The 13,040-nt window shown below is 33.8% G+C and overlaps 2 protein-coding genes across 2 annotated transcripts in view; one reads left to right on the top strand and one right to left on the bottom strand.

The window, feature by feature from the left end:
• The window catches only part of LOC129802254 (pleckstrin homology domain-containing family G member 5), a 94,024-nt gene that overhangs the window by 69,435 nt on the left and 11,549 nt on the right, over nt 1-13,040 (bottom strand). The window lies entirely within an intron of this gene.
• LOC129802275 (protein snakeskin) lies at nt 4,780-6,286 on the top strand. Its single transcript, XM_055847988.1, has 3 exons — nt 4,780-5,044; nt 5,559-5,755; nt 5,820-6,286. Exons 1-3 carry the CDS (start codon nt 4,994-4,996, stop codon nt 6,043-6,045), a joined length of 474 nt encoding a protein of 157 aa, XP_055703963.1. The 5' UTR covers nt 4,780-4,993; the 3' UTR covers nt 6,046-6,286.

The raw sequence follows: 13,040 nt of genomic DNA, 5'->3' as shown, positions 1-13,040 counted from the left end.
TTTATATTTTTATTTCTGTAATTAATTACTGTAGTATCATAATATAACTATTCTACTTTAAGAAAAACCAAAAATTATATTTTTATCGGTTTAATAAGTGGGTAAAAGAAATATTTTTTAAGCTCGGGTCAGCTGGGTTGTGTACTAAAAATTTAATTTCTGAGAAAATTTTGCTGTTGACAGCTCGTCGCTGGAAAAAGTTTAGTGTTTTTTCTGTATAATAAAACATTATTTGCAATCAAAATTATTAATAAACTTAATATTAAACTCATCTGTGAGGTCTACAAAATTCCAAACCATTTTACAGCTGGAAGACCCGGAGACGTTTGGTTCAGGAATTTTCTTAAGCGTCATCCAGAGCTCAGCATGCGCAAGCCAAAATCATTCTCATTGGAAAGAGCTACTGTTACTGCTGAAGACCTCACGGAATGGTTTCAGAATTGTCTTGGATATTTCACAGAACACAACCTTCTGAGCATTTCACCAGACCGTGTTTTTAATTGCGACGAAAGTGCCTTCTTTTTGACACCGGAAGATGGAAATGTCCTGTCCAGGAGAGGTTCACGTGTAGTTCCATCTCTTAAAAATTCAGGACCGAAGCAATGTATCACAGTACTCTTCATGGTGTCAGCTACTGGCGAACTTGCTCCTCCAATGGCTGTTCATAAAACTGACATTACTCCAAAAATTGCCATTCACAACGCAGAAGGATGGAAAATGGGAACGTCACCACAAAGTGGCTGGATGGATGGGCCACTTTTCTATGACTACGTCACAAATGTATTCTATCCTTGGGTGAAGAGTCAAGGCATAGAGTTTCCAGTCATACTCTATCTTGATGGTCATGCTTCACATGTGACACTTCCATTGAAAAAGTTCTGTAACCAGAACGGAATTGTTCTTGTTCTCCTTTACCCAAACTCGACACACCTTATCCAGCCACTGGATACAGTCTTCTTCGCACCTCTGAAAACAGCCTACACAAAGGAAGTGAAGAAATGGAGAATGGCAAACTTGTCATCAGTGAAATACCAGCCTATGCACGTGGCCAAGGTTTTGAGTGCAGCCCTTAAGCATTTGGATCTTCCTAAAATTTCGAATAATCGCTTTCGAGGATGTGGTTTGGTGCCATTCAATCCTGATGTTGTGAATAGCATGGAAATCCTGAAGTCAAAGAAATCAGGGAATCAGGAAACGAATCTGTCAAATGATCAATCACTTCCTGAGAACGACGAGAGCATTGCGAATGCTTTTACAGCTTCTGACTATCAAGTAGCTCTGCGGATTATTGATCATCTCATCTCACCTGACACTCTCAGCAAGTTCAATGAATGTAAAAAGGATCGCATTTGGAGTGGAGCATTCGAAGATGAGAACTTGTTTGAGGTTTGGTGTAAAATAAATGAACGTTGCGAACCTCAATCTCTTACATCAGCCTCGACCTCAATCTCCATTGACTACAGAAATACAGGAATTGATAACTTCTCCATCTCCAGCTCAGGAAACGCAAATCAGTCAAGTGCTATTTCGGATTCTGGTCTGTTTGCAAATGAAGACACCAGTTTGAGGGAAGACATTTCACTGCAGGACTATATTGTCATTGAACCTGTTGACAATGGACCCATCATCAGCACGGAAGACGCTGGTCTTTATTTCCCGAAAATTGTTTTCCAACATTCAGAGGAGTCCATTATCAATAACCAGCACGATCAGGCCACCGACAATAATTATTTCAAATGATCCAGTCATCCCTGGAAACCAACTCTCTGCAACTTCTGAGACTCTCGATCCTCCTGAAACTCAACCGATCTTCGACACACTAAAACAATGCTATTTCTGGCCAGGAGAAATTCCAAAACGTCGTCAGAAGAAGAGGGTCAAAGCCAGCAATGTCAAACACCAGTATATTGTATCTTCCGAGGAAATTATCGCGGAACAGGAGGAAAAATTGAGGCAGGATTTACAAAAAAAGAAAGAAATTGCTGAACGGAAGTTGACCAGAGAGAGGAACAAAAAAATAAAGGCAGAAGAAAAGGAGATAAAACTAAAGGAGAAAAACATGGTAAAGGAAAAGGCTCAAATGCTAATTGAAGCTGAAAAGAAAAAACGTGGAAGGAAGTCAGCCAAGAAAATCGAGGAAAAATCAAAGAATTGAGTGCAATCTTAAAATAAATAAAAATATATATAATTAAATAATAAATTAATGAAATGAATTGATGGAATAAAACTCTAAAAAAATGTTTTTGAAATAATATCTTCTCATTTTTATGCATTAAACTTTTCCTTAAAATGAGCATCCGAGTTTCATCGAATTCAACGGAGTTACATAAAAGCGTCGCAGTAACATTCTTGCGCATATATTAATATTATCGTAATTTTATTAATTTTCATCAATATTATTGCTAAAATTCTATTTCTATTATGATTCTAAATTAAACAAAGAATAATTCTATTGATTTGGAATGGGGAAAAAATATTTCATCAGTCCAAAAACAAGCATTAAAGTCGCACTCTATGAAAAGTATCCGGATTACCTCTCTTTACTATAACTTTCACGTTCTTTACCACTACGAAAAGCACTCAATGCATTCAGTGACATTATTTAGCAATATCAGAAGATACTAGAAAAATCTTTTTTGTCACATCATTTTCGAGATGGATATGAGGAATTTTAAACTTTGACGCAAAATGAACTACTAGGTAAATGACTACATCAAACTTCAAACAGCAAAGTGACTTCTAGTTTGAATCCAGAGTAAAAATATAGGGGAAAGTGACCATGATTCGTACGATTCCAAGCTTCATAATGACTAAATCATCTCGTTCAGTAATAAATTTCCCGATTTGAGAGCTACGTAATATAATCCTTCGCACCGTGGATGGACACTTTCCGGTGATCCTTCCGATTTCAGAATAGCTCGCTTTTGGATTCTTTAGGTACGTATCCACGATCAATTTGCGCAGGTTCTCCATTTTTATGACTTTTCTCAGCCAAAACGCAACCTTTTTCAATATTTTTTTCAGAAATGAAAAGCTGATGAAATTCTCTTGATAAGTCAAAAAAAATCAAAGCAAAACTCAATTCCTATTGTGACTATCATCATGTCGAAAACTTGGAATTTAAATCCCGGACACGCTTTAGTTACACAAAAGTGCGAGTAAGTTCATGAAAATAACATTTATCTTAATTGCAATTCAAACGTTCTGCCATCCTAAAAGTCCAGAAAACAACACAATTGCCTCAAGTCTGAGGCCGAAATCAAGATCAAAATTTCCCGCTGTCAAATATTTCCAAAATCAAGATTTCGTATTCTAACGGCGTTATCACACTTGCACATTAATATTTTAATGTGATTCACATTAATTGTTGCTTGCGAGCGTCTAAATATGTTATTTTTTTTCTAGAAAACAAGAAATTTGACGTCTTTAAATCTTGAAATATTGGTTCCAGAATTGCAAAACTTGATATCCACAAGGTTTGTGTCTTGGATTTCAAGATTCCAAGAAATTTGACGGATTCGACATCTTGATCTTGATTTTTCAGAATATCAAAATCTTAAAATTTTCTTGATCTTGATCTTGATCTTGGCTCAGAATTGATGCCAATGATTCACTTTTTGCAGCAAACGTATACCGAAATTTACGAAAATTCAAAATAGAAGAACAGCTAGCGCTAAATGTAGTGAATATGTGAACTTGCATTTCGGACTTTCGGTCTTTTTCGAATATGGTTGGCTTAACTTTGGGGTGATTTTGTCTCTTAGAAAAGTTATTATTCAACAGAACCATATAAACGGAAGGCAGACTTAAAAAGGGAATTAATTTATACAGTTTGGGGGAAAGTGGGGGGGGTACCTTTGAAATTGGACTTTTTCTCTTTTAAAAGAAATTAAGGTTATATAATAATGTAATTTAACTCCAAAAATTGGTTTGTGAAGCTAAATACGGTTAGGTCCAGTTCTATTTAAAAAGCCAGTGATAAGTCTAGATTTATCTTAATTTATCTTTTCAAAAAAAATTGAGCAAACCACTATTTCGTGTAATTTCTTTTTAAAATATTTGCCAAATAAGACGTAAAAGGAAAATTTCATTTGCTGACTAATTCTGCCCTAGTTCTCCCTAATGACTTCTTCGTGTATCTCTTCCTTCTATGAAAAGGAAATCTGCCGACTTTTCTTTTATCTTTTAGAAATAACAATGACTTATGATGTTTATGACATTTTTTGGATTAAAGAGAAGGCATTCCGGATGGCCAATCCTCGCTTCAGAGTACATAATACATCGAGAAGTGAAAGATTTTGTAATAAATATCGAACTAGGGGAAAGTAATCTCCCTTCGAACGTTCATGCCTTCGAATAATGTGAATTTTCTTTTATTTTTCCTAAGAGACTTGCATACAATTATCACGTAATTATCCATAATTGATGATAAGTTACCTAATATTTAATAGTAATGTGTAAGTTTCCTAGGATAAATGAAAGAAAAATCACATTATTCGAAAGCATGAACGTTCGAAGGGAGAGTACTTTCCCCTAGTGATATGCATAACACTATGCAATTTCTATTGGAAGAAGATGGAATTTTCAATTGAAATTCATCCTCATCGAAATAGTCATCAATTTCTTGGAAAATTTGTCATCTTCAACCACAATCATTTCCCTGTGTTCCAATTCACATGAACGCTATCGCTGTGAATTGCGATATCACAATGAAATGTTTGCCTAAAACGACTCACCTTATCAGCTTGGGCGTACTGATAGGGCCACTATCTGCATGGTCTATGTGTTGGCAAATTGGGAAGGTGTTCACCATTCAATTTGTGGATTTTTAGAGATAAACACGCATCTTAGCACTTGTTCCGTAGCTTTTGTCAAAGCCAGTTACTGTGTATCTCAATAGGAAAGTGGAAGATTTTTTTTCAATTTGTGAAAAAAAGGACTTGCAAGAAAACTATAGCTTTTTACGCATAAGGAAAAGGGATTATTGGTGAAAATGGTGTCTGTGGAAACTATTGGTTCAGTTTTTCTCAAAGTGTTCAAATTGGTGAGTTTACGTATATCACAGAAAAGGATTTTTTCCAATCCTGTTTTTTTTTATATTTAGAACACCGCGTTAGTGAATAAAATTTTTATTGTGGCCTTATTTGGATCAAGGAAATTTTTTTTCACATACGAACCACACCCGTTTAAGTTCAATTAATATTGCGTTTCTTTGAATTTGTCTTTCTTTAAATTTTTTGGTGACTGTAGTGGTCTCAAAGATATACTTTTTTAGTTAAAATCTATCTTTCGGGGTGTTTTAATAAACTTTAGAGTCCTAATTAGTGGAATGAATCATATTTGGTGGGAAAATATGTTGGGAAATTCATAGAAATTCCAACATTATTTTCTACAGAGTAAAATTGACTAATCGTTAACTTTATCTTATCAGCATGTGTTGTACTCATAAACTCGCGTCACGATAACACAAAATCGAATGAAATGATCTCACGGCTAAAGAAGCAAATGGGTGTATTGCTGTGGAAAGTAAATTGAATAATTTTTCCACTGTTCAACAGGTTCTCAACATAGTTATCCTCATTCTCTACCGAACTGGCTATGGAGGTGATTTCCTGGGTGTTGGTGGAACATGGAATTTGAACGAAGAGAAGAGTCCTGATGCAGAAATTGTAGCTTCAGGTGTTATTGTTGGTTTCATGATTTACACCTCAGTTCAGTTAATAACATATGCCTTTGGTACGACAGCACACAAAAGGTGAGAACTCAAAACTATGTTTCCATGCAGAACATCCCTAATTAGCAATTACGTTAAATTATAGAGAACTCTCGGATACGATCATGAACGTTGTGGGTACTTTCATGTGGGTGGCTGTCGGTGGAACTGCCCTTCACTATTGGCACGGATATATGCCAGATCATGATTTCCTTCATGTGGCCACAGAGAGGCAAGTTGGTCTTGCCATGGGAGCCCTATGCATCATTTCTGGTGCTCTCTACCTGGTTGACACCGTATTAGCGTTTGTACACTTCGCGAAGGATGCCTAATCTTCACCTCACATTTTGCAATCTGCACCAAAATCATTACACCAAATCATTCAATCAAAACTGAATGACATCAACAATAGACAAAATCACCTTTCCCTTTACTTAAGTGCCAAAAACATGATGCTGAAATGCAAAGGATAGTTCAACTATTCTCTATTTTATGATTAAAATATCTAATCAAAAGTGTACTTTTCATATTTTGTAACTGTAGAATGACGAATAAAGTTAAGAAGAAACCATATGCAAAGAATATTTCATTAACCAAAATTCAAAAAAAAAATACACGGAAGAGACATTTGGAATAGGAGAGACTCTTAACAAACTCACCTACCAGAGGAGAACTCAAGCAATAGAGCATCGAATGCAATTAGGTAAGACAGATTGAACAACACAAATTGAAAGTTTCATAGAATCACTTTCATATTTTCTTCCTTCTACTTCGCCTAAATTGATTTTCTCATAGCATTTCGCAACATGAATATTATCAGAATTGTAATATGATTTTCTCTGCACCTTAAACTAATTTTATTGTAGAGGAAATGCTCATAATTTGGGACAGTTTCTAATTTTGGACACTTTGAGGGTAAAATCGGACACTAAAAATGAATTGATTAAAATTATAGATTTTATATCAATATTGGGTGAATAATGTATTCTACCTAAATAAGGGAAGAGCACCAGCGATCGGCAGTGTTCCTCGGATCGTCAGGTTAATACCACATTTTTTCTCCAAATTAAATGATTTTTTAAAAATTACTTATTACCATTTAACTCTCACAAGAATGCAGTGCATTAACTCAGATTTAATTTATAAAACCAATTTTCCCTGAGACACCTGATTAAATTTCTGACGATCCGAGGTACAGCATGCAAGTTTGCAATTACACATATTTTTTATGAATTTATTGTAAAAATAAAAAAATCAAAAGCACAAATATAGTAAAAGGGGTCACTAATGTGTCCATTAGCTTACATAAAAATACCAAATAGTGTTTTTAGGATTATATTTTCAACTAAATATGGAGCATGTCTCTTAACATTCCGGTCCGTGGTACTCTTTTCTTATTTGTTCTTTTTGGAAGATTTTAACACTAAATTCGCTAAATTTTGACTATAATTTGAGTAAAAATTGCTTTGTTGAAGCTTCAGTGTGAGCAATTGCTTATACGTATAACCTAGTCCCCGGCGAGTGGCCTTCAAAGTTGAAGCCAATTTCTTACTTTTATATACAAATGCGTATGAGAATTGTTCTGCACTCGTGGCCGTTACACGATATATGTCAAAATTGAGGTGAGCCTTGTGTACATGACTCTGAGCCTTGTAAAAAAGGATAAATTTACTATAGGGGAGACTGGGGCAAAAAGTCACAAAACGGATATTTCATTTTTTTACAAGCTACTCGAGCGCTTCAAAATTTTTTTAATTAGCGCAGTTTTATAGGAAATTTACCGCTCTACAACTTTGTGAAAGTAATTTTGCTCTATTTTGTAATGAAATACGTTTATCGAGCCAATTTCTAAAACGTAATTTTGTGACTATTCTCAAAAATGCTGGGGCAAATAGTACCAGACATTGGGTATTATCATATTTTGATTCGCTTCATTACGGGCTTTCGTAAATTTGAAAAAATACCTAGAGGACATATTTTCATAGAAATTCATAGAAATTTCATAGAAATTATTCATCAATACCTTTGTAAAACACCGTTTTCTCTGCGAGAAAAGTAAGAAAACGAGGAAAGCGCTTTTCAAGCTATTTTAGAAAAAAAAACACACAAAAGTCTGCAAATCGTTTGACCAATGCAAACAGCGTGCTGCGAGACATGATACTGACGATTCATTTCGCCGTGAGACATAAGAAATTGCTTCGCTTTTTGTCACTTTTTGCTCTATACCTTTTGTTACTTTTTACCCCAAGTGGCCATTTGTAATAAAATGATTTCTGGAGAAAAGAACTTTTGTGAAATTCTAAAATAGATAGCGGATTCGTATTCAAAAAATCCAAATTATTTAGAAAATATTCACCAGTGCATTAATTTTGGAAAATAAGTAGGTAAAAAGTGATATCTTCTGCAAGGAAAATATTTCAAAAATAGGGTTAAAAATTTCGATTTTTTTCTAAATTCCTTGTTAGAATTCTAAGAAACTTACAACATTGAAGAAGGTATATGGAGGCTATCTCTAGAAAAAAATTTGAGCCGCTATCTTTTTTACATTGAAAGATATTGAATTTTGAATTTTTCGATTTGTGATTTTCTGCCCCAGTTTCCCCTATATCTATCTAAATGCCGTCTTGTTCTGAGAAGAGTAAGCTGAGCTTCTGATAAATTTGTGGGTTGGCTTTAATTAGCTTTATATAAAAAAAAACACTTTCCTGGAGGCTAGAAAATAACAGAACCCTTTTCGTTTACTTCGGTCTTATTTAGCTGTGGTGAAGTAGCAATAATTTTTCATCGACATTTTTAAATGATATAACTAAATATTCATTGAACGTTGCACTGGTTCACGCGTTGGAATGCGTGAGTCAGCGCGCACTTGGAATGCTGAAGTCAACTCTCTTTAATGAAGTTTAAGGACAGTTTCTGGGCACCTTCTGACATTCTACATAAACAGGAAGAATACTTGGTAAGATAGGTCCTAGAAATGAATAATAGTGCATCCTATTGAGGAGTATTACCTGTCCGAAATTACAAGCACAGTGTCCAAAATTACAAGCAAGTTGTCCAAAATTAGAGTCAAATTGACATCTAAATATCAATTCATTTTTAAATGTATTAAAACTAATTTTAGTATAAACAAAGACGATAAGTAGCTTGTCACTTTTCTAAATAATCCTTCTAAAAAGAGAGTAACAAAAAATTCAATTTGCATAGGAAATATTACACTTCAAACTTAGGACATTGATGCTTATAAACATCTTGTCTCAAATTATGAGCACTTACCCTACATCATGAAATAATAAATTCTACTGAAAATTTATGATATATTCAGCACAAGTCTATCTATCTGTCCATTAACCGCTCACAAATATTTTCAGTATATCTGTTTCCTTCTCAAATTAATAGCAAGAGGAGCAGTTGAACAATTAGGATTATAGGAAATATGTGAAAAATACAGAAAGAATGAAAACTTAATATGTAATCGACCAGCGTGATCAAGATACAAAATTTAAACATTTTATACTATTAAATACATAAACGGGCCGCCAAAATGTCTCTATCCGGTTTTATAGTTTCATGGTGAATCCGGTTGTAACGTATTGTTGAAAATCACAAGATTTTTATGAGATAATTTTATCATTAAGGGGTTACATGGGTCATGCAGACTAAAAAGCATCATTTTTTAAAATATTTTAACTGCTCGAATTCGGAGAGAGAACAGTTTCTACAATTCATTTTTTTTCAACTTCTTATCATCTCTGCTGCCACACGGTGAGAGATATTGACTTACAGTTTTCAGTGACCCCTCCAAAAATATGTTTTTTTTTAATTTCAAAATTGGAACGGACAATTTCGTTCACTTTTGGATATGTTTTGGATGTAGGCCAGCTGAACGGAACATTTCGTCCATCGACACCTTTCACTGGAAAAATCGCCATCTTAAATGATTCAAGATCAAAGTTTAACCACCGTGGAAGGCCTAATTTTCAATGAATTTGGTTAAATTTAGATTTTTTGGAAAGATTTTGAAATTCTGTACTCGACAATCGGCAAAAAATCGGGAAAGTAACGATGCTCTATTTTAAAAATATTGTTTTTCACTTTTTTGTATTTCGACCCGTCTAAAATTCAAATAGTAAGATATATCGACTTCCGATCGGCGATAACCCTACTAAAACGACACTATATCCAGATTAGTCTCTTTATCCCCCCTCTCCATTCATTCGTTGGCTAACCCGTTGAAATCTGTCAAAAATGAGGTTTTTCTAACTTTTTTCAAATTTTGTCCAAAGTTTTTCCATTATATTCGGATAAATTTTGTTGCTAGTTCAGCTGAACAAAAAAAGCAGACTAAAACTCTATCCTGAATCATTTAAGGGCAAAAGGACATAATTTTCACTCGAAATGGTCAAATATTAAAAATATTTAGAATTTGCTAAATTAGGGTAAGTGTGCCAAATTTCGGCATAATTGCATGCAAGCGCCAAAGTCTCAAGTTTGAAATGTAATATCTTTAATAGAATTTGATTTTTTTCATTCCTTCTACTTAAGGAGTGTTGCTTAGAACCTTGTAGAAAGTTTATCGTCCTTATTTACTCTAAAATCATTCTTAATACATTTTAAAATAAATAAAACTATAGACATAGCATTGGTGCCCTATTTCGGCCACCTTCATTCTCATAGTTCCTTGCCCTTCGGGAATTCTTCCGATGTCTTTTTCACATCATCTCGTTTGTCGAAGTTAAATTTTTTGTTATTCTTTTGCATTGTATAATCTTTAGAGTATGTAAAAACTAAAAATTCATGGAAATTCGAGGAAGAAAAAAGGTGGACGGAATTGCAAGCTGGCCGGAATTTGGCACACTTACCCTAGGCATATTTCACTAGATAAGATTAAAAATGTCTCCGCTCTATTTGGACTTTTAACTCTATATACTGCAACAAGAACAATGATTAAAATGTAATTAAAAGAAAAAATATCAAGACGAAAATACAGGCTGATAAAATGTGATTTTATTTTCCAGTCAATAAAACACCCAGGCGCATTTTTTTAATTTTTGAGTTAATAAATACTTGTCGAAAACTATTTTTTTTTATGTTACCTAGAAAGAGATATCTTGTCTCTTCAACGGGCGTGTAAAAATAGCGACACTCATTCTTCTTGAGGAATTTATTTATGACACAAACATGATTGAGTTTTGATAATAAGTGCGTCATCTAATTTGTTCAGCAAAATTGGACTGAATCCTAATAAAGTTATGATGGACTTGCACTAAAGCAAAATCATTTGAAAATATATCTTTTCTTTGTACTCCAGAAGTTTCATTCTGTTGAAAAGGATTGAGAGGTTTCTGTTGTTGCTGAAGATTATAAGGCAATTGAGTTGTGCTTTCAAGGAATGGGAAAAGCTACCGAGAATGGAAATCCTTCTTCAATAACTACGATAAGTTATAGAATATACATACAATACACCCAATGCACATTAAGTTAAATTTCAATTTTGAGCATTTTCATGAATTCTAAAATAGTAATTTTCAAAAGTGTCTCAATAAATACTTAGATTTCCTGAAATTCTTGAAATAATAACATTCGAAAGCTCTGCTGATCTTGAAGTTATTGAATTATTGAAATGAAACAATAAACTATCAGAATCAGAATATTAACTTAAACTAATAGACATAAATTTACTGAGCAAATTTATTTTTTTAACTCATATTTTATTTTCTTTTTGTCGTAATATTATATTAAATTGCAATGTTGAGAATTTGTGCGCACATAATACAATATTTACTTAAGAATATTCCTGTTACCTTCTCACAGGAAACACAGAGTAGTTGAATTTCCGGTATTTTTTTTTTCTTTCAAAGATAATGTTAAACCAAGAGTAACTGAACTGGTCCATTAATCCTCATTAGCATCCATTAGCTTATTTAATTAAGGTAAGGGATTAGGTGAGATGTGTGATAAAAGCTCAAACATGAATAATTTGCTTTAATTCAATCCTAAAGGAAGAATTGAAATTCATAGGACAAATTGCTTTTAAGTGCAATTTTTTATCATTCATATGAACTTTTATTTTAATTTGAAAAAATAGTCAATGACATCTTATCAAAGATTTTCACACTTTGAAGGCTAGGGGAAAGTGGGGCACCTTTGATATTGGCATTTTTCATCTATTAAATAAAATTGAGCCTTCTTATGATATAACTTAGGTGCACAAACAGATTGAGAAGCTAAATTACATTATGATATGGCTCTCCACTTAAAGATAGGAGAAAAATCCCAATTTTAAGAGTGCCCCACTTTCAAAGGTGCCCCACTTCCCCCTACTAAATTTTGAGTGAAAACCAGGTGATAGGGGAAGTGAGGTAGCTTTGAAGTTGGGATATTGGGATCAAAGAGAGAGCAATTTACATCGACCACTCATATAAGTCGAACAACTCGATATTTTACAAAAATCGTTTTATTTGCTTTTTGGATACTTCTTTTACCCTCTACCTTCCCTGTGAATATTACGCTTGAAAAATAATTATTTTCAAAGTTAAAGAGATTTTAAATTTCAAAAATCCTACTCTCCATGTAAAATGCTTCAATTCGCTCTCCTGCAAAATTTGCCTATTGCGAGTTGTTCGTTTCTTATTCTGAGCGGTCGACTATAATCGACTTTTTTTAACTGAAGCTTAATCGGTAAAAGATATCAACTGCTCTTCCCCACCAAAACCATATTTTATTGGTTTTTCTCAAAATTCTCCCAAGATTTTTAATGATTTTCGGATATGTTTAGGTAGTTCAGGCGAACATTTCGTTCAAACGGAAAATTCTCCATTTTGAATTTTTGAAGGTCAAAGGCTTTGGAGAGCCCATTTTTCAACCGATTTGGTTATTTTTGGATTTTTTGAAAAGATATTGATATTCTAAACCCGGCTGCATCGGTTTTCATCGATAATGAACCGGTTAAGTACCGATTTTTAAATCATTTTTTTCGGAATGATTTTTACTTGACCTCAAGTTTATTTCCGAGCTTGAGGTCAAACGGTAAGAGATATCATCTTCTGGTCTCCAATGACCCCCTCATAAGTGAACATTATCTCGGACGGTCTTTTTTCCTTTTTCCTCTATCCTCCCTCCATCCCCTAAAAACCATGTTTTTTCGGTTTTTCTCAAAATCGGCTAAAGCTTTTTCAATTATTTTTAGATATGTTTTAGAGGTAGTCCAGGCGAACATTTCGTCCAAACGTACCTATGACCGAAAAAATCTCTATTTTGAATTCTTGAAGGTCAAATGTCAATCATTTTGAAGGACTCGTATTTTAACCAATTTGGTTAAATTTGAATT

This window comes from Phlebotomus papatasi, chromosome 2 (genome assembly GCF_024763615.1).
Source record: "Phlebotomus papatasi isolate M1 chromosome 2, Ppap_2.1, whole genome shotgun sequence".
Classification (NCBI taxonomy): Eukaryota; Metazoa; Arthropoda; class Insecta; order Diptera; family Psychodidae; genus Phlebotomus; species Phlebotomus papatasi.
This window is presented reverse-complemented; position numbering and strand designations above follow the sequence as displayed.